At 41.3% G+C, this 22,903-nt stretch overlaps 1 protein-coding gene across 2 annotated transcripts in view; it reads right to left on the bottom strand.

Annotated features, from left to right (window-relative positions):
- The window catches only part of grm7 (glutamate metabotropic receptor 7), a 199,464-nt gene that overhangs the window by 97,638 nt on the left and 78,923 nt on the right, over positions 1-22,903 (bottom strand). For both annotated transcript variants that reach the window (XM_062544835.1, XM_062544836.1), the window contains 2 exons: positions 14,475-14,610; positions 5,328-5,482 (listed from right to left, as the gene is read on the bottom strand). In XM_062544835.1, coding sequence (XP_062400819.1) covers positions 5,328-5,482; positions 14,475-14,610 — 291 coding nt within the window. The remainder of the gene's footprint in view (positions 1-5,327; positions 5,483-14,474; positions 14,611-22,903) is intronic.

Raw genomic sequence — 22,903 nt, 5'->3', positions numbered from 1 at the left:
AATGATGAAGACCGCATATCCGTCAATAGTCGACTCCTTAATCTCATTTAATCATTACAATGAAGGTGATGACTGGAGAAATTATTCAAACGACGTTTCAGTGAACCATTGTTGAAATGAATGAAAATGGTTATAGAAAATCGCCTACAGCCTAACACCGACACAGCTGATTCTTTGATTGATTCTAAGCTGTTTTGATGTAGGGGATGGGTAAACTGGCGCGCTACAAACATGTTACCAATCAAATGTAATATTAGTAGGACTAGCCTACTTAGACACTTTAGTCATAGGCAACGTTGCCATGTTAATTTGGGCTAGAAGTGCTTGCTTGTGGTGGCGCTCCTGTCCGCTGCTTCTCCCGAATTGTGTGGCAAATTTGTCAGCAATCAGCTTAAATGTCAAATCATATTTACTTCTCTTTGTCGCCATGGTATTGGGGGAAACGCGGAGAAACGAGACGGTCAGTCCTCGTATTTTTTCTTCGCCTTTCGTTATAAGAAATATATAGGTAATAGTTAGTCTTCTTCCGTATTGAACAGATAGGCTACGGGACGCTCTTTGTTCCGTATTTTAAGGAACTACTCAATGCACACACACTACAATGAAAAACACACAAAGAAATCGCTAAACATATAGCCTACAACCAAATGACACTTTAATGCAGCGTTTCTCAAACTATGGGCCGCGAAACGTGGAGACTGCTGCTGGTCTGCGAGACATGGAGTGAAATTAGGTCCGGTGATCTGATAATTTGCTGCGCAATTGACCAAGCAACCGCGGACCGACAGAAAAAGAAAGCAAACATTGCTGCTATCGGGAGGAAATGCTTGCTAATTTTATGTTTAAACATAGAGCCATACAATTAGGTGTGTCTGTTATTATGATAATTTTCGAGCATAACTGCTTGTCCATAGCTCAGTGACAGGTGTTAATAGCCTTGCCATAAGCACTGCTGTGGAATGCAGGTGCTTCTTTTATTATGCGGTTAGAGCATAAGCGCTTACTCATATAGACCAGGGGTCTTCAACCTTTTTCAGCCCAAGGACCCCTTGGCTGTGAGAGAGACTGAGCACGGACCCCCACACCTGGCACACCTCAAATCATGCCTATCATTTGAACCGTCAGTCATTAGTGCCTACATGCATGCACGTACGCGCACGCACACACACGAACGCACACATTCTAAACATAAGTTATTATTAACAGGGGGGTAACTGCTTTATACAACTCGTTTCTGATAATTCTTTACATAGTGTTGCATAAACTCGCCCTATAATAGAATGAATGTCACAAGGGTCAACTAAGGTGGATATGTAAGGGATAATCAACGACGCACCGTGCGTTTCTAGGAAAATAATGCACGTTTTAAGTGTTAATAAGGTCCCGACGCCGCAGGCATTATTGCAGTGCATTATTTTCCTATAAACGCACGGCGCGGAGTTGATTATCCCGTTTATACCACTGCTACTATCATTTTCGTTTATATTGCCGCTGTCTTAGATACAACGTTGCTGTGTTTACCGTTACATTCACATTGGCGAATTAATATTCAAGTGTGAGAAGCTCCGCTTTAACCCTCCCTGGTGGTATAAATTCAGCTAAATTCAGGCAAAGCTTCATTTGCTCAACCTGATACAGACAGAGAGGCTCTGCATCTTGTGTAAATATAACTTGTCTTACACAAGGAAACACAAACACACAAGATTATCGTTATCGTTTCATTTTGATGGTAGGCTATGACATCGCGGAGAACGTTGGATTAATGAATTCACGCAGAACGCCTTGACCCCCGGTTGAAGACCCATGATATAGACTATAACTCAGGGACAGGTGCAAAACCACCAACTGGAATGGATCGAAGGGCAAGCAAGCACTGCCACACAACGTGAAGGCCTTTGTTTTGTCAACACTAAACAGAAAGTTTCCTACGATGGGGAGAAGTGGCCGCAAGGACTGCATCGATAAGATCAACGAATGCCTTCGCAAGCCCCGAAACCCCGGTGATACATTTTCTTTCCTTTAATTCAATAAAAAAATGTTTATCTGAAGAACTTTTCCGAGGTTGTCTTGTCTACCAAATTCTAAACTTAAATAGCGTAAACATTTTATCTTATGAAAAAACTCTTAGGGGGAACAGTTAGGCAGCCCTTCCTCCATATCGTAGTAGGCCTATAGGCAATTTATTAGAGGGGTCAAAAAAACTCATAAAGTAGGCTAGCCTGCTACTTTTTCCAGACTAAATGTGTCACTTTAGTGATTGGCTCTTTCAAATGCAAATGAGGTGGATGGGCTTTTGAATGGGCCTGCTGCAGGTGAGAGGACAAATCCTAAGAATTTGTTGTTTTTACAAAGTGCCATTATCATTGGCATATTCTCTTAAAACAATACATAAGTTTAGAGCGAACGTTTCAACTATGTTTGCCATGGTAGACAAAAACACTCAAATAAAACAATAGCCTAAAAAATAACTGTAGTGCGTAATGGACACGGCTCTATATCCTAAATAATTTTCGAGGTTCGCCATTTGGTAAAAAGCCAGGTCTATAGAGAGAGAGAGAGAGAGAGAGAGAGAGAGAGAGAGAGAGATTCATGCATTCTGCATTACCGTGACCCTATACCTTGGATGTTTTTTTTTCTCATTGGAATACAGCAGGACAGGATGCCTTTTATCTATCAAACGCAAAAGCTGAGATTGTTGGAAGGACTAGGCTACTCAACAAACGTGTTTTTCGTTTCTGGGAGATCTCGTTATCGTTTTGGATTGTCGGATTTTATACTTATTGTTTATATAGGATGAACAAAGTCCATGGATTTGCTATATTAAATCCAGTAGCCTAATAATTAGGCTATGTGCCACGTCCAATTTCGCAAGTGGTGTAGTAGGCCTAGGCTACATTTAAAAATCGACAGCCGTATGTGAGATCCATTTCATGAAGAGCAATTGTCTTGTGCGATCATGCCCCCTCCCCCACACTCGTCTAACCAGTTCACTACATTATAGCCTACCTATAGGCCTATGTGGCACTGAGGACGACTGCCTCTCCCTCTTCTCTCTCGACAGACACCTGAGCCCGACACTATGTCAATGTAAAAATGTGCGTGAGTGTGCGCTGAACCACGAATTCACATAGGTTATTAACTTTTCTTTTCAGCAGACATCGCAAACATAAAAAAAAATCGCAAAACAGAAAATCTTTCATTTTTTAATAAAACGACAACTTTTCTCTTAATGAGTTCCGGAAAGGTTCTTCGAGTGGGTTGCGAACCCCGATCGCTGGCGTACCTTGCTCATGCTCCAACCAGTTGCGCCACAGCTCGATTGTTAACACCAATATGCTTTATTCGCGCAATGGACTTCAAACGCCGATCAAAAGTTCTGACATGTTAAACTGACGTTAGTTATTAATTCACCACATGATTAAATGCTGTCATATAGCTTGACGCCCAGCAGCCTATGGTAGTCTATGCCTATCTCTGAATCAACATGAACATGCATACGATACATACGTTGCTAGAAACTTATATTGCGGAGCTAGGCCTCCTAGTCGATGGTTACAATGAATCACCCTCACTGCCCTATCGCATATCTGACCATCCATTGTTACAATGTTACAAAATGCGCGATCTTCTCCATGCATGTAGCCTACGGTTATAAGTAAAGTGACAAGCATAGGCATGTATTAAAGAGATTTCTGTTAAATACATTTTATTTTCAGCCGTCAAAAGTGGTGGAGACAAAATCTGTGATAACAAGTGCTGGGTACATGTAGGCTTCCCAGCGTCGCCGGTTAAAATGAACATGCCTCCGTAGGCTCCGTTTTAAAATAACACGGAAATGCGGTCTTGTAGGCTAACCGTAATGAATTCATGAATTAATCTAAGGTTGCCTTTCGAGTAGGCCTATTTCAGGTTGATTTGAAGGCTATTTCCTTCTGATAGGCCTATAGGCGATTTTCTAAAACCATTTTCATTCATTTCAACAATGGTTTATTGAAACGTCGTTTGATTAATTTTGCCAGTCATCACTTTCATTTTAATGATTAAATGAGACGGATATGCGGAGCATTTCTCTCCCCCTCCATTGACCAAAACGTTGCTCTGGCATCTCTGCTGGACTGACTGAGTTATAGGCTACGTCGAGTGAGAGAGCTGTGAGGTAGGCTGTAAACATTCGAAAACTCTGCAACTGCAATCTAACATGCCGAGCGTCATGTCTCTTTTCTCCGCTTGTCACCAGAGCGGTGTCCTCGGGTTTTTCCATGAGCCGAACCTTCATATTATTAGGGCGGTCTATGTTGCCCCCTTGCGGTTGCAGTTTTCCCGATGCTTCGGGAGTCCCGATGTGCGGGAAAGAAAGGAGCATTCTCAACCCGTACCATCTGTATGGTTCTCGCTTTAGATTGGGGGGCTGCAGAATTGACTACAAATAGGTAAGAAATGTACCCTGGCAAGCCAAACTATACATTAAATGTAAAGTCTGGAGTCGGACCATTCACAGAGCTGAAGCCTATGGGTGGGATGAATCGTTGTCTTTCAAACTGCCTCTGCACGGAATAGGCCAGCACTTGTGACCAATCTTAGCCGGTCGGCAAAACGGCAAATACATCCTTCTTTAAGACTAATGACTTGAGTGCTTGAGTGCAAGTCTAACTCTTCCAAAGACGATGACAAAGCCGAGCGCGCTTCGTTAGCCTCATCCATCTTCGTTGTTCTCTATGGTTGTTCTGCTATCTCGCTGTAGCGCAACTCTGTCGTCACCGTGCAAAGGCGGGCTCAAGAACTTGGTACACAGATAGAGTGTTCTGATTGGACCGGCTGACTTGGTGCTGGATGCAGGATTGGCCTTAACGGTGTGACACTAGACCATCCCGCTAGGCAAAAGATTTCCATTTTGAATTTTAACACACGTGTCGTGTCTGTTGGCCCCACAGGGATAAGAGCCACACCCTGCATACCACTTCTTTACAAAACATTTATTTTCGTGATGTTATGAAAACCTAGCCTGGGTGTTCCCATCCTGCCTTGCGCGGTGATTTCTTTCACGCTGCTAAGGCAGTCTGGAAACTAACACCCACATTTTCACCTGATGTTGGCGACCAATCACAGAACAGGGGAGAAAGCGAAACCATGATGAGCTATGCACAGACACATTTGATAGACATCCGTGGCACCCCAATGAACGGATCTGGGCATTTTTTCAAGTGCGAGAAAATTAACGAGTTAACTTGAGAAGTGGTAGGCGCTAGCCAGGCTAATGAAAACCACAAAACTATAGTGAAATAACTTCTATGTTTGTTCATTTCATGCACATTTCCACATGGTCTTACCAGCAATTGTGGCTCTCTTGGGAAGAATGGTGATGGCTCCCACTGCAGCCTCCTCCAGCAAGTGAATTGGACTGTTTTTGGAACCCCAGCTGTCTGAGCCAATCCACAGAAAGTGTCCAACTTTATCAGCTTTTTTGCTGGCATTGAGCATTCCCCTGGAAAGTCACCCATAATCAGGTTAACATCACTTTCATAAGAAATGCAGTCAACAATGCCTAGTTATTGTCACAATGATTTTTGCTATGGTTTGTAATTGTCTGCAATTGTTGTGCAATATGCATTCTTAGACAAGTAATCCATTATATCACAATTTCCCAATTTTTAACCACAACTATGTGGCGTATACACATTTCCAGTGTGTATTGTCAGTTGGCGACACGTAGAGGCTATGCAGCACAATAACATTAGTTGATCACGGGTCTAGGCCTTTATTCCTCGAAACCTGTGATGAATGGGGTCGGCTTCAACATTTGCGGGGCGTTTGCACATATCCTCGATAGTCTTCATTGAAACAAAATACAAATGGGACAGGATCATCCAAGTGAATATCTGTTGCCTGACTAAGAAGTGTGAATTGAAGCTACTATTTCCCTGTTTGACTGCATAGGCTAGTTTGACTTTCCTCGAGTAATGAGCATTCTCATTATTGTTGTCACGCTTGTGTGCAAATTATAGGTATATAATCCAGAAATAGTAATGTTCTGGCAAAGCCTGGATTGACTTTGTTTATTCTACTTTGGGTGCGCGATGTGTGGTTTCCTACTTGGACACAATTGATTTCATGACTTTGTAATTGATGCAGCTATTTTGTGATGGTTCAAATGCCTACCAAAACGAGTTATGTGAACTCTGTCACCTACTTGCAGACTGACCAATGAATCAGCCACGGCCTCTGACCCTAGTTGACACTGCCACGCTTTGTTTTTTTATTTTAATTACAGATGATAAAGACATACGTTGCTTTGCCATTTTGTCGGATACGAACACCTTTACCTCGCATTCGCTGGTAATAAATTATTTTAATTTGATGATCAATTATTACATTTTGTCTTCGCAGAGGTCTGCGCTCTCGAGTGGACTTCTAGTTGGCCTATTAAAATGAGAGTGATTGAGGGAGGAGAGAGGATGGGGTGTAGTGCTCGTGCATACATTTCACGTTAATTGGGATGTACAACGAAAAGCTGTGTGGATTTTTTGTTCATGCACTACTTTGCAGGTTTTCACAATACGCAATGTTTTAGAAGGAATTCCACGCAGTTTCGTCAAAATTGCCCTTGGGGCTTGTGAGTGTGGTCTGACTGGATTTTCACAGCAATGTTGTAAACATACTGATGGAATTTCTTGAGAGCAAAGACTAGATCTAGTAACTTTTTTGTGGTTGTGCATAGTTCTACTCTGCATTAACCTGACTCTCGCCAGATGTAATTCGCTGAGCTTCACACAAGGATCTGGGACTTCTCGATAGGAGATGTATTTCTGACCTTGTAAAAAAAATCCTTGCATGTGATTTGATAAACCACTTGTCTGTTATCTTGAATGACGTGCCAGGCTACTTCAAGCTCTTGCCAAACCCAGTTGGAAGAAGAGTGAAAAAATCCTTGCCACCAATAAATGCCTTCAAAACCATTCTCTGTTCATCTTTCAAAGAATGAATACTCGATAGATTCGACAAAACTGTTGAAATAGCAGAATCAATGTCAGCACAAGACTCCTCGCTGCGTGCCGCCATTGTTGTTTGAATCAGACTGTCTCACATGAAATCCCCTCCGGCGATCCTGATTGGTTCATTATTTTTTGCTCCCGTGAAGGAGTTTGCATTGCCCTCGAGCCCAGACCCTTGTGTGGAGCTCAACGAAACGCCTCTGGTGGAGCATGGCGGAACTACAAGGGTCTGGCGAGAGTCAGGCTAACTCTGCATCAGACATCAGTTAGAATTTCCACGGGGAGCTTGGGGTCAAAGAACCACAGTGGTGGTGCTGTTGAGTCATTTTCAATACTCTAAATGCAGCCTCTTGTTCTGGATGCCACTCAACATCCTTCCCAAGAAGCAGTCGTAATGGTGCAGTGAGGGTAGCCTCATTAGGCATGTACTGAACCATATCCCTGGTCATGCCAAGTCTCTGGTCTGACCCCATCTGAACTGGAGACATTTCACTTCATTAACCATGTATTTGATATAGAGCTCTTCAGCTCTTTCCGTCACCCTCTGGAGTATTTTGTCATGTTCCATTTTGCAGCGATAATCATGTCATCTGCCACTATGAAGACACCAAACGGGAGATAAGCGGGATAACGGCCTTCGAGGTCGACCGGTTCGATGGAAATAATGGCTAGGCGGAGGTAACTCCGTGCTTCGCACGTCGCCGGAGTTCTAGACCTCCACCTAGCCATTATTTCCATCGAACCGGTCACCTCGTCGGCCGTTATCCCTTACATGTGTCACAGGTATAACCGTTCCGAGCCAATCAGAGGGATTTACCATCAGACTATTTAACACTAGAAGCGCCGCGCCGTTCTGACCCACTTATACCTAGAAGCGCCGCGCCCCGGTCATTTGACCGCTTTGACGACCTACTAGAAGCGCCGTGCTGTTGTGAACTACTTAAAGCGCGGCGAGGCGGTCAAATGACCGCTGAGTCCTTAGACTGGGAGGCTTTTACTTACACATAATGATCGCAAGATGGCGCTTCGTGCACGAATGAAATCGTTTGGTCATAAATTCAGTTTGCACTAAGCCATGTCATTCGTGTCAGACCGTGTTGTTGATAATCTGTGGTTGTTTGTTTCATTATGACATACAGCACGTTTGAGTTATCTGTTAATGTATTTGTGTTGATTTGTGTTGTTAAAAACTTTGGAAGAGTTCTTGAACAAACCTTAAGCAAACTTGACTTTCAACTAAAATGCTCTAAAAGTGAATGTGGCTAGTTCTAATTCACTCCCCAAATTCACTTCTATTCATTTAATAGGTAGCCTATGTTCGCGCTGCCGAAAATGATCGGACCTGGTCACCTGGAACAAAGAGCCTAATAGTCTGGTTTCAATTACACAGTAGCCAGATTTTCATGCCGCATTTTACAGGCTACCGTGGCTACTTTCTAAAACAACTTTCATTCATTTAGGGAGAAGATCTAGGGTCTAGCTACATCGGAGGGAGGGAGATAGAGAGAGCTATGCTGAGCAGGCATAGGCGTGAGAAGTAGCATAATTTAAAATAATGAGTGAATGATATTCTCTGTTTTGCGAATGTGTAGGCTATGTTTGCGATGTCTGCTGAAAAAAAAGCCAGGCCTATTGTTTCTACAATTTAAGCTAAATTCTATGTGAATTCGAGATTCAGCATTGAGACACACATTTTCTCCTGGTTAACAAGCAGAGTCGTAGCTCACTGGTTAGAGCTTCGGCTTGATCACCCAAGGGTTGCTGGTTCGATCCCCAACCTATTCCTGACGGAAGTTCTTTTGAACAAGGCATCAATAAAGTAGGCTATATTTATATTCTTTTCGATTCACATAACTACACGCACGCTGGCGAATTCGAACATTCTGAAACGCGCATATGCGATGAAACATGATTGCGCATTCTTCCACGGGTTGCCTAAACAGCCAGCTTACAGCCTAGTCTATGCAGGGGACAGATAGATGGGGTGGGGGTGGGGAGGCAGTTCCTCAATGCCTCGGTGATATCTGTAGCCTAAGTATCCTAGACGAGTGTATGGGGGAGGGGGATGATCGGTTTCAAATAGGCTGCAATGGATAGTGTGTTGTATAGACCCCGAAGCCATTTGCTTTGAGAACGGCTGGCTAATGAAGTTGTTGGCTGGCTAGCTGGCTCAGCCAAAACCTTAATGCAGCCGCCACAGTTTTCATGACTGATAATGGCTTTAGTTGCCACTTCATGTCTACAGATGTGTATATTGTATTAGATATCAACACACAATGTTATTGTATTGTTTTGGACAACGTTCTGCACGTTTCACTTCAATGTAGACTGCATGCGTTCATTGCGTTGTGAACAGCGCAGCAATCTCTGGAAAGGAAACGGTGGAAGTCGCATCAGTAGGCTAGCTAATAGCCTATCACGTTCAATGCTGTAAATCCATCTGTTCCAGAATATTTGGTTCATATCATCAATCTTTGGTTTTGGTGTTTGTGCAACCGGGCCCTGACGATTTAACAAAAGTCTGAGTAGCCCTACGTAGGAATTAGGAAAGTAGCCTATGTAAGGTGAGATCAAAATCAGGCTACTTTGTTTGCTGCTTTTCCCCATGTCATTTTCATTGGTCGTCAACTCACTGGGAGTCCTGTGTGTCGTAGCAACGAGCACAATACTGATGTGGTGTGTCCAGTGGGAAAATCTCATGTAGGCCTAGTTTCTAGGCTATCGTTTATTTTTTCGCGTGTCACTATGATATAATTATTTTTAGATGCAAAAAGTCTAACTGGCTTTGTCAAAGTTTGTCAGTTGGCGGCAGAAAATGATTGGCTGGCGAAATTATTTTTCGTTAATGGTAGGCCTAAACATATTGCGATTCATCCGTTTATTTCAGATAGGTTGTTATTAAAAACCATTAACAAAAAATAATTGTTCATCGACGTTGAAAAACGGTCAGTAAATTCTATCGATATAAGATTTTGCACTTCGCTCCTGCCGAGATGTGAACACGGGTCTCCGGCGTTACAGACAGGAGTGTTAACGCTGCGCCAATTGACATTATACAACAAATGCGTTAGGATAGGTCCTTGACTTGACGTAACTCAGTCAGTCCAGCAAATATGTAAGAAAATGCTTATACATTAGTCTGAGCTTTAAAAGATAGCCTACAAATAGAAGATAAGATGTACAACTATGAATGTACGTAGACATACGCGCCCTACGTACATAAATAGGCTACGACGAAAATTACACATGTAGGCCTGTCGCAACATTTTCAAAACAAACTCGCATTTTACCACTGTAAATCGCCTCCATAGACTATGCCATGTAAATGAAAAATAGTTATTAAAACTAGATGTACCGCAAAGCGATACACAATATGACCGCCGCTCAGTCCTGCACATTCTCTCCGCAAATATCAATCACGCTTGTGTTTCCATCGCCTACTCCATCCCTACTGCAACTTTTATGTATGTAAATGAGTGTGTGCATGTGTGCGCTTGCTTTTGTGTATGAGTGCTTCTCTGTCTAGTGTGAGTGTGTGTCTGCTTGTGTGTGTGTTTAATGTGTCTCTGAGTATATGTTCACTGTGTTCTCTGCCGTCACTGTCACTCCAATATCAGATAACACACACACACACACACACACTCACATGCGCGCGTGTGCACACACACACACACACAAACACACATACACAGGCACACACTCACACACGCACACACACACACACTCGCACACACACACACACACACACACACACACACACACACACACACACACACACACACACACACACACACACACACACACACACACACAAACACACACACACAGGCACACCCAGAGAGAGAGAGAGAGAAAGAGAGAACACACACAGAATACACACAGATAACACAGACATAGAGAGAGAGAGAGAGAGAGAGAGAGAGAGAGAGAGAGAGAGAGAAAGAAAGAGAACACACACAGAACATGCACATACACACATATACACACATGCAAACACACAGATGGGCACACAGAAACGCACCCACACACACAGGCTATAGTACATCACACACACACTCACTTCTCAGCTCCGGTGGTCTCACAAAATGTACTCAAAGATGTGTGTGTGCATGTGTGTGTGTGTGTGTGTGTGTGTGTGTGTGTGTGTGTGTGTGTGTGTGTGTGTGTAGGTGTGTGTGTGTGTGTGTAAGGGTGTATGTGTGCATGTGTGTGGGCGTGTTTGTGCATGTGTTTGTATAATGTTTTATGTACATGTGTGTATGTAGTGGTGCGTGTGTGTGTAGGTATGCGTGTGTGTGTGTGTATTTATGTGTGTGTGTGTGCGTGTGCGTGTGTGTGTGTGTGTGTGTGTGTGTGTTCCTGCATGTTTGTTGCACCCAGAGCAACCATTCTCTTTTAAAACATATTTGGAAACTAGTTGATTAAAGGTTTCTAATGGTGTCACTTATATGTTTCTAGGACAAAAACTAGCAGAGATTGAGATGTTTGGAACAGTTTTTGAAATCCCCAGGGGGGGATTTAGACTCCAGATAATACCACCATCTACTGGCCGATGGGTATACAGTCCTGAATGTACACATAAATCCATTTATTTTATAGCCCCCCATGGATGAAATTCCACAAAACTTGGCATACTCCCAGAGGGTGTCAGGTTAATCATACACATGAAATTTGGTGCAGTTCATAACATCTCATCTGAAGATAGGGGCAATTAAAGCAATATTACATTGCATTTTCAATTTTTACGATGGGGGGGCAAATCACAAATGACTGGTTATAAGCTAAGTTGATGCAAGCTCTAGAGAACAACATACCATAAACATTTTGTCATCCTCGGTGCCACGGTTCAGGTAATTATGTAGGAAAAACTGTCATTTTTGGGCTTCGGGCGGGGGCAGCGCGGGGGTGGAGTGACCCCCGGGGACGAAACGAAAATTTTCCATAGAACTCTACTGGGGCTACATGCCCACCAAGTTTCATGCGCTCCGGTGTTACGGTGTCCCGGGAATCGTTGACGAAAAATGACGGGAAAAAAGAAAAAAAAAAAAAAAAAAAAAAAAAAAAAAAAAAAAAACTTTGACAACAACTATATGACCGCTTCGCTAGCTACGCTAGCGGCGGTCATAATAAAGCACATATATAATACATGTTGCACATATATAAACGATATGTTTTATGGTAAAATATTATTCTCATGCCCGACTGACAGGAAATCCTTGCGACATCTGCTGTGAGAAAAGAGAATAGCAGCCTGAACAAAAATGGCCGAACGCGAGACAACATAGTGTTGTCACATAAGTGAGCGCAAAATAGCTCTAAACTAGCTTGTACCGGTGTGCTTTTGATCATGTAAAAATTCTGGGTGACAAAACACGCGTATTTAGGAAAAGTCGTGAACGTAGGGTCCTGGAATTTAATCGAGTGAAAAGATTTTTTTTTTTTTGTAATCGCTGCGGTCAAATGACCGCAGCCCGGCAGTTCTAGGTATATCTAGGTCAAACCCCCACGGCGCTTCTAGGAATACGCGTCAGCGGTCAAATGACCGGCGCTTGGCGCTTCTAGTGTTAACTAGTCAGGAACATGTAGCTGCTCATGCTACAAATGAGCCAGGAATAACTGTTTTCATTACAGTTTTAACACTAGTGTTGCTAAGCAGATGACATTTCCAATTGAAGGTATGTATGTTTAGTCAATAACTTGACCATTATTGGATAACATTTTTTTATGAAATGTATCACCCTGTTTACATACCACCCTGTTGCATCTTTTATATTTCAATCCATTATATTTCAATGTGGAAACAAATAGGTGGGCAAATATGGATTTTTTTGGAGGATGACCATGTCTTTAATGCTGTGGATAAATTGCTGGTGTTTTGTGAGTTGTTGCACTGGTTTGAATCCACCGTTTTGTACAATGTGTGTTGCAGCTCATCTCATTTTGCTTGTTTGATATGAACTGGTCTGAAGAATGCTCTTGGGTGTGGAGTGGAAAATGTCATGAGGTCAAGGAAAGTGGTGAAGGGTTCATTAAAAGGAAGAGACAACTGCGGTGTTAAGAGAATCCAACTCCACTAACAGTACAATACAATTATTGGATCATTGTTGCTATTGTGTCATTGTTGTGTGTCACATTGATTGGTTGTTGTTATCTGATGCAAGAATGAGGCATCAATATGTTCATTCCTTTCATGAAGTGCCCTAGTTTACCCTGTACTAAAGGAGATTTGAAAGGACAATTGAAATACCATTATTTAGTATTCAGAGAATCTGAAACAGCTATTATAAATGAATACTTTCAGAATATTTCACTCCATTAAGAAAATCCCTAGGCAAAAGAAGACATTCCAATTGCAACTAGTAATCCACTTACTATACTGTATCAAAACTGGCTGTAATTCAACTTGAGGGCAAGATGGTCCTCAATGAATGTGAGTGAATGGAGCTCAATGATTAATATACAGTTACTGTATGACCAAATTTGTTGGCACTACTATTGGTCGTACATCATTCCCTCAGTTTGCCTTGAGATGGGAGAAATGCAGATTTCAATGTTGGACTTCCTGCTTTCAATGATGTAAAAATCATCATTTTACATCATTGAAAGCAGGAAGTCCTATTCATGGGTTTCATAGAAATCCGTATTTCTCCCATCTCAAGGCAAACTGAGGGAATGATGCACGACCATTCAAAAACATGACTGGTTTGAGTTTTCTCTAGGGGACCTATCTATCTATCTACTTTTTTCTATGTTAGGTAGGGTACATCACTCCTACAGCCTGAACGAAAACCAAGCCTACTTCTGCGCGATAGAGAAGTCTGCGTGAACATATGGTCACGTGTCCATACATTTACAAAAACAAACCTTATTTCTGCGATCAGTTGAAGACCAGTTATCGCCCCACAGCCTAAGTTTGTGTTAATTTGGGAGAGTGCAGCCTGCAGCTACTGACTTGGGGAAAGAGATAGCTCGCTTAGGTAAAACTGCCTGCTCGTGATGACGTGCTAATTGTTTATCCCCAGTTAACAGGATCCCATCGAGATCTGTAACACCGGCATATTGTTTAAGCCTCAAAATACCAACTTCTAGCGGTTAAGTAACTGGCATATCCCTGGTTAAGATACTATGTTTCGTTGCTGGTGAATGAAGTTCTTGCCTGCCAGCCAATCTTTGTGACGTCACGTGCAAAGTATGAATAGAGAAGAATGGGTGTGTTTTTTGATGCACTTTGTGTCAAGCCTCAATACAATATCCGTTGCCAGGGGCAGAGTATATTTACTTTGCCTTCCTCCCTTGTCTCTGCTTGAAATGCCCATTCGCATCACATCCATGCCGAATTTATGAAATGATGAAACTTTGACTGTACTTTCGGAACATACTCTTGTGCAGTTCATAGACAGTGTGGTTATTAGTCAGGACATTATGATTTACTTCAGTCAGTGTTTACTTCAGCATTATTTCATACACTGATCAGCATACACTTACCGGATATCCTCATCTGAGGCAAATATAATAACTGCCCGGGCATTATTGGTGCTGTAGAGTTGGTCAACAATCTTGTCAAAATCAGCCTGCTTACGATCATGAGGAATTTTTAAGGACTGGGCGATGCAGATTCCACCTGAGGGGAAAAAAATACATTTTTTTTGTAAGAAAACCCTCTCTATGAAAAAAAAATGCAATAATACATTAATACTTAATTGCCTTAATGGCTTACATTTTCAAGGTATAAATGTTGTGCCCAGATTCATTCAAATGTCTTGCCATAGATTACTTAATGTCATGATTACGTATTTTGCTTATGTGTTTATCTATTCTTATTCTTAGCTCTCGTTTTGTTTAACCAACATAACAAAACCCACATGCATTCCAGAAGATACACGACAAAGGACGTTCAGCAAGTCATTTTCCCTTTCACAGAGAATGTAACTTTTGGTGTGACAGTTAATTCATCATGAACCACGAAGCTACCCTACAACATTACCAGCAAAATGACTTTGAGGCTGTTGCTAGAAAATGTGTGTTTTAGGTGTTACTGAAAGATCAGACGAAAATGCACACATGAGAAAACACAAATGATGTGGACTCTTTTGCAGCTCGCAGTCTATTCTGTGAATGTACACAAAAAAAAAACATGGTGGTGGTTGATCACTGAAATAGAAGGAGTGAGTAGCTGAATATTGTAGTCTATGCATATTGCACCTGGTGATGTTAGTGGCATGTATAGATACTGCACCCATTGCACATTGTATTGAGGAGGAGATGTGATAACTGATGTCTGTGAGTTATTTTTGCCACAACCTAATGTTTTTTTTGTATGTGTGTGTTATGCTTGTTATACAAACATAACACAGGCCTATTATCTGAGGAAATGAAAAGCTTTCATAAGTTATTCCTTGGAGGTTGTTGATGTATTATTTCCCCATCATGGTACTTGAAGGATGATGAAAGTGCTCTATGAAATAAATGATTAAGATTCAAGGCACTTCCTGTCATTAATGTGAGAGAAGGGGGAGAGGGAGAGGAGGAGTGGGAGATAGATCCACATTAAATATAAATCAGCAGTCAGGAGGGTAGACGGTATTGATGTGCAATCAGCTCATCATATACAGAAAAAGCAAGAATCCTTGGTGAGATGAAAATTGTACACACAGGACATTACACTATGCAACAGAAAAGGCAACTACTAACATTATAGTAACTAATAATATTAGCCTTCCAATTGCTATTGGCCGCGTTTCCCAAACACATAAAGAAGCTCTTAACACTAAGATCTTCTTTGGAGTGCTCTTAAGAATGCTGTGAAAGAAGAACGTGTTTCCCAGAGTCGCTCTTAGCTTAAGAAGATCTTTCACCAAGAAGGAAACGTAAGATCGAGCTGATCAAATGCTCAGTGATCATAGCCTGCCGCTAGGGGCACCTAGATTTCTAGGCTTTAGTGATCAAGCTGCGTCAGGGAAATGTATATCCTCCACTTTTTTAAACAATAAAACAATTTTCAATGTCGCAATGCACTCGTGGCTGTGGACCACTGGCACAAGAAACATAGACTTAAAAAAAATAATATTGAATTACACGTTTATGTTGTCAACACATCTGCATATGAGTTTATAATAGGCTACTTCACATACAAAAAACATCAACAACCCTGTGGCATTTCACAGATATCAAGGAAACAGATGTAATTGAACTTAGCTGAACCTAATCCAATGAGGCTTCACCTGCTACAGTACTCTATAGTAGCCTACTGTAGCATTGCCAAAGTCCGCGGTGTAAAAGTCCGGTTTACATTAATGCATACATGCATCCCACTCGCAGGGCACATGGGCTGGAGGGTTACATCTTCTCGGATATTAATAAAGTAGACTAGCCTACATCACATGCCTACTACAACACTATCTATAAGATAGATGGGATGCGTCTTGCATGAGTTATATGAATGGCCTGAGCTAATAAAAAATAGGCCTAGGCTATATTGATAATCACCCTGTTTTATCAGTTAGTTTGAGTTTTTTGGCAGACGTAAGGAGCCGTGACTGCACAGCCCAGGCTGCAGAAGTGCCGCAAGGGCGCGAAACAATATAGCTCACACCGGCCCACACACGTTCACACCGGCCCAAAATGTTAACGGCCCACCGGGAATCCTCCCGAATCTCTCGATTAGCCACCCGGGCCTGCATACACACACACACACACATGCACACACGCACACACGATAGCCTACAGGTGTAGCCTAATTGCACCTGTAGGGGGAACACGGGGCACTGTGTGTGACTTGTGCTCTTATAAAGGGGTGGGTGATCAATTTGCCTGGCATCGATTGATTCAGTTTCAGCACCACCGTGGTGAAAAGCTCTCGTTAAGAGCTTCTTAAGAAGCTTCTTTGACTTGATCTTAAGGTTCTCCTAAGAAGGCAGTTAAGAACGCGTTTGGGAAACACCCGTATCTTAGCGCTCCTTCTTAGCGATTCCTTCTTTGGAGCCTTCTGAAGTCCTTAAGAAAGATCGCATTTGGGAAACGCGGCCATTAACAGTATAATACTAGGTAGTGGCCAGAGAGGCAATAAACAGGCAATAAATACAATTCTGTCTATAGGGGCAGAAATGATCAACGTAACCTAGACATATGCAAATGTGATTGTGCCACGGTAGCTTTTGACCTTTTCTTGACATAACCTATGCAAATACATGGATGCTATCAATTCACTTTTGGCACCTAAGTCCAGCCCATCGAACGCAGATGAGCCAATGTCAGTGCAGTAGCTCCGCACATGAAGATAGAGTCCAACAATTTCACCTTATGGTTCCATAGAAATGCATTGGGAGCAGCAAAGTAATTAGTTACAGTTACAAATTACTTCTGCCAACAAGTAATTGAGTTAGTAACTCAGTTACCACACTGTAAAAGTAATTCGTTACTCAGCAAAGTAACTGACGTTAATTTTATGTCCTATAACGCTATTACGTTCTATAACATCTTTAACGTCAAAGATATTTATATTAACTGATTGAAGAAGAAAAACAATTATTCATTATAGATCCAGAGGTGGGCACAAATACATCAAAAACTATTTTGTTACAAAATACAAATACTGGCGTAGAAAATGTAACAAAATAAAATACAAAATACGGATGTGAAAAATTTATTTAATTAAAATACAAGTAATTAGTAATTAGAAAATACAAAAATACCCCCACAATAACCATGGTATACCAACTTTTAAAATAAACTACAAGAAAAACTATTTTTTTTATTGGCGGACAGAGGCCTAAATTCTTTACTTTGGGCTGAAGTAGCCTGGTCCTACCATTCTCTCGTACATTCATAATGTACAGAGTCTGGACACTTTCCATTGCCAAGCGTGAATTTCCTTGAATGCAGATACTCTGCCTAGAGCCTCTTAGATCTGCCATAACCAATCGATAAACGTTTGGTCGTGAGGTGACATGCTCAAACTAGCGACCTCAACGTCATCGTTCTCAGCTACTCCCTCTGTTCGCTGATTGGACTTGCACATTTTTGTCTTGAGAAAACCTGTGAATATACCGCAGACCCAGACTACGTAGTGGAGTGAAATGTGAAAACTGAACGGAAGTACGTAGGAAGACGGAGCCAGGCTACCCATGAAGTAGATCTAGTAAAAAAATGTAATCAGCATCCTATATCAATATAAACTATGATTGAACTGACAAAAAGCAGGCTTTGCAACAGTGGAATCAACTCTGATGAAGCAAACTACCTACCATCATTTTCCGTATTCAATGAAAGTAGTACAACAGATTGAACAGGTTAGCCTTTTTAAATTGAAATGCATTTCCCTTTTTGTGCTATAAATGCATGCCTTTTGCCTTCATACATGACTGGCAACACGGGGGACAAATAAAGTAACATCCTGTAAGGTGTCTCAATATACAGAATTAATTAACTGGGAGGTGAAAACTCGAGACTGTTTCGCATTGGGGAGGTTTTTGCCTCAGTCTCCTCCATTATTTCTGCAGATCAGGACACCTTGGTTGATGCCTTACATAAATCCTCATGTCATGGGGTTCATGTCCTAAAGATTCTGACCTTTGGCTCCCAGACTATGATAAGCATATTGGATGGTTATACTAGGTAAGAGGCTATATTTAACTGTGTGATGAATTTTTGGCTAATTTGAGGGGGGAAATGATGAGATTTTTGTTAAGTATTTAAGTATTTTAAATACTCTAAATACAACCCCTCAAAGTATTTTGTTACAAAGTACATTTGATTTTTTCCAATCCTGCAAAATACAAATTACAAAATACACTAAAGTAATTAAATACGTATTTAAAATACATATAATTGAAATACTGCCCATGTCTGTATAGATCAGTGCGTGGAAGTCAGTGCGTGCGCATGGCATCCGCCCAACCAGCCCAGGCCCGGGGTGGCTAATCGGGAAATGTGGGAGGATTCCCGGTGGGCCGTTAACGTTTTGGGCCGGTCTGAATATTGTGAGCTTAAATATATTGTTTCTGTCAATTTGCTGTGCTTTCGCGGCCCCATACTCGCAGTTTCCCAAATATTAACAAAGTAGCACTCACAAACTGTTCGGAAGTCGCAAACAAGTCTATATTTGCAATAATCTACAGGAGTAAATGAACAACCCCTTCTCCAGTTGAACGGCCCTGACGAACTATTAGGCTATGCAGCAGAGACGTGTAATTAATTTTACTGTAAGGTAACCCCCGATATCAGAAGCCCTAAAAAATAAAATAGGCTATTTTTAAAATATGTATTGGGTCCTCCTTTGAAGATAACGTTCAGTTTCGCTCGTTTTATGCTTGCATATTTCTCTGCAGAGCTTCCCCTACAGCTTTAGAGTGTATATTTATATATCTATAGGCTATGTATATAAATTGCAAGTGTGGTTCTTCTTGTTCCTTACGCGACTCAGACTTCCAGATGTAAACAAAGAGCGATTGCTCCCTGGACAAACTGCAAGGCTGCAATAACGAATAGGGACACTGGGGGCGGGAGGAAATTTTCTATAAAACTGGTCAGTCAAGCAAAACAACCATTTTTAAGCGATTTTATGACTATGAAAATGTTGCATAGGGTCTCTTTAATAGAGGAATAAATAGTTAGTAGGTAGTAAATGGATGGAGAGAAAGGGGAAATGGAAAGTTGAATGGAAAGTGGTCTGTGTTAATATGACTAGGGTGATTGCAATGATTTCTATATTGTTGCAAGGGTAGGCCTAATTGAGATAGTTGTTAGGTTTATCATAGGGTATTCATAGTGGTTATTCTGCTATATAAAGTAGGTTGCTAAAGTAAGGTGGAGGTTCCAAGGTAGTAATTGAATTAGACATGACTGTTGATAGACAGTAAGGACAATTTCCAAACTGATCATAGCATGGAGCTCTTGAACAGTCCAAAGGCAAATATGCCTAGTTTATTTTATAACCTAACATCAATATTATGTTGTGATTTAAAGTCATGTGTAACAGGTGCCAGCTAGTTAGCTGTGCTGTGGAACGTTAGTAAACCTCACTCCCCGACGCCTCAAGAGCGCTGCTGGCATGAAAGCTAGTAGCCTGGGCTTTTAGCTGGATTGTTAGCGCGCTTGACTCCCGATCCGAGGTGCTGCTGTTTAGCGGGTTTGAGTCCGGGCGTGTGCAGGGCTGGACCGCGGTGGTTCCACAAAAAGCAGGTTACACATGCATTTATGGTTAAGCTATAAATGCGTGGGGTTTTTTTTGCTACTATAAACTCTGCAATTTAGGATGAGAGCACAAGGGATCACAGCTAGAGATAATTTGTGTAGACATTATGTGTGGATAAATTAACCTTTTTCGAAATGGTGAAATTTTCAGGTCATGCAGGCTCACATTGCCTATGCTAAAAATTATATAATTATTGCATTATCCTGACTCTAGAAGAGCGCTTAGCCGGTTATGGAGGGTGCCTATTGCACAGAAAAATCACAGTTTGAGTAAGCTATTAGGCTACAAGACATTATTGGATGAATGATTAGGTCTATGTTTTTCAAACTGGCAAAATAGACAATGGTCATTTCTGCTGTGTAGCCAAATTAGATTGATATCATATTGTGATATCCTCTTAATTGTGTGTGATGTGTTCTGTTACCTGTTGAGTTCCTGAAATTGTTGTGTCCCTTTTAGGGGAACTGGGGGGTGGAGTTTTAGTCCTTGTGTGCGTGTGCACGCAGGTGAAGGAGTTGCACTGGGTTTCCACAGAGCATGTCACCACGCGAAATACGCCTGCTAAGATTTCGCCCAGGGGGTGTGGTCACACACCTAGCATTTTGCCTGAGTGACAGGCAGGATACCTTCGTTGAGAACGGTGGTCAACGGTAGCTCAACAGGTTAGCTTAGTGGTTAGTTAGCGATACAGTCCAGTGCTTCAGATTATATTCAGTGGTTTATTTAGCCCAAGTATGTTCAAGTGGCATACACACAACAATCCGTTTTAATGTTTTTATGTTGATAACAATTCATGTTCTACAGAAACACCACAGTAGTTGATATCAGCGTGCTAGCTATCTCATTGCTATGTGTTTTCAATTGGTTCTAATGGGTCAACAAGCTAACAAGCTAACTCTACCGTTTGAGAGCTTACGTTAACCTACAATGATCTGTGTGTCCTGACCACATTTGTGTCGCATATAAACAATAAATAATAAACCATTAAAAGTGGTCAAGAAACCTTTATTCACATTTAATATTTCCAGTTAGGACCCCGGAGCCGCCGCCATTGTTCTCTGATTTTTTGGTTCTAATTTACATAAAGATGGGAGTTCTTCAACTTTGTGACGTTGCGAACGTTCGAGCCATTCATTGACTTACAATGGGGACATTTTTAATAGTTTTTAATTTATAGTTTAAAAAGTTTTACAGTTGCAAAGTTGAAAAATGCATAGCAGCCCTCTCCTATTGAAGACCTACGTTACAAAGTTTGAATGAAGCTTCTAAGTTAAACGGTTGAAGCTGAATTGCACGCAGAAAAAGTGGTAAGCGGAATAAAAATAACAGATAAGAAGCCTAGGAAGAACAGTACAGTGCATTTTCATGCACTGTAATTATGTGTGCTTTTTTTCTGCCCTGAGGATAGATAAAACCTTTACAGGTGATCTAAAAACAATAAGAAGTGATACATGATCACAATGCAGTGATAAGATAGAGGACAGGAGGGGGATTATGAGTGAAGTTTGTAGTTGTCTGTGGGGTGTGTCAATTGAGTAGGATCATCCAGATCAGGGTGTATTTTTGAATGAGTCCTTGGTTTGAGATCTGATGAACCGCAAGAAACACGCTGCATACTAGAGACCATCCCTCAAATACTGGCCACCAGTATGAATAACAAACTACTCAACAGCCGGTCCAGTCACAGCATCTAGGTTATACTTTTTAAGTCAGTCTATGGACATTTCCCGACATGTGCAATATCCTGAAATATTACCTCATTCCTGAAGTATTAAATCTGAAACTACAGTCAGAAATGAGTAAGCAGACAATCAGAAGTGAGTAAGCAGAATGGTTCCGAGGCTGCATTTAGAATTACAGTTAGTTTAGTGTCTTCTGAAGTTCATTTGCATGCACCTTTGCTTTGCTGCTGTTAACACTATGGTCACTGTAGCTTGTTTTCAAATAAAGATAATTGGAAGGGACAGAAGAGGCATAACAAATATTTTGCCGATTCATCACCATAAAGAACAGAAATACTGTATGCCACAAATAGCAAATGAACAGAAACCTTAGGGAGAATGTAGACTACATGGAGGAATTTTAAGTGTCAGAATTCATTTTCCCATTTATTTGTTCTGTCCCTTTCCATTCTTGCCATCTTGAGAATACAGAAAAGTAACAAAGACATAGCTACTACATGCAAATAAAACCAGAAAAGGTTTTCTGCCATCACATAGAGCCTCGGTGAATACAAAAGAGTGTCCAATGACCACAGGGAGCAGGGTTATACAAAAACACTGTTTCAATAGAGGCCTTTGTCAACCAAAAATGTTATACAACCCACTTACAGTCTTTTTGTATGTAAGTTCTCCATAAAACGTTCAACACGTTAAGCCTTTTCAGAAGTGGCTATAAAAGGAAACAACTATGTGCTTGATGGAAGTGTAGCACAAATGAAATATTGGGACATGTGTCCTGTTCAAGTGTTGTCTAGAATCTACCCTGGATTAATGGTTTAAGACATGATATTGATCCATTCGTACAAAACTTCTGAAAACAATCTTCCACAAGTTTTGAGGGTGTTGACTATGGTGTTAATTATGGTCTAAGCAAATTACCTTCCTATTTGCACTACTCATATCCTTCTACAGCTGATGCTATTTATGAAACCAAGCTGACCTTGGGATGTACCTACAGAATGTTGATTCACAGATTAAAATGAGGAGAGGGTAAAAAAGTC

This window comes from Sardina pilchardus, chromosome 9 (genome assembly GCF_963854185.1).
Source record: "Sardina pilchardus chromosome 9, fSarPil1.1, whole genome shotgun sequence".
In the NCBI taxonomy this organism is placed as follows: Eukaryota; Metazoa; Chordata; class Actinopteri; order Clupeiformes; family Clupeidae; genus Sardina; species Sardina pilchardus.
Note: the sequence above shows the minus strand (reverse complement) of the source record. Positions and strands in the feature narration are given on the sequence as shown.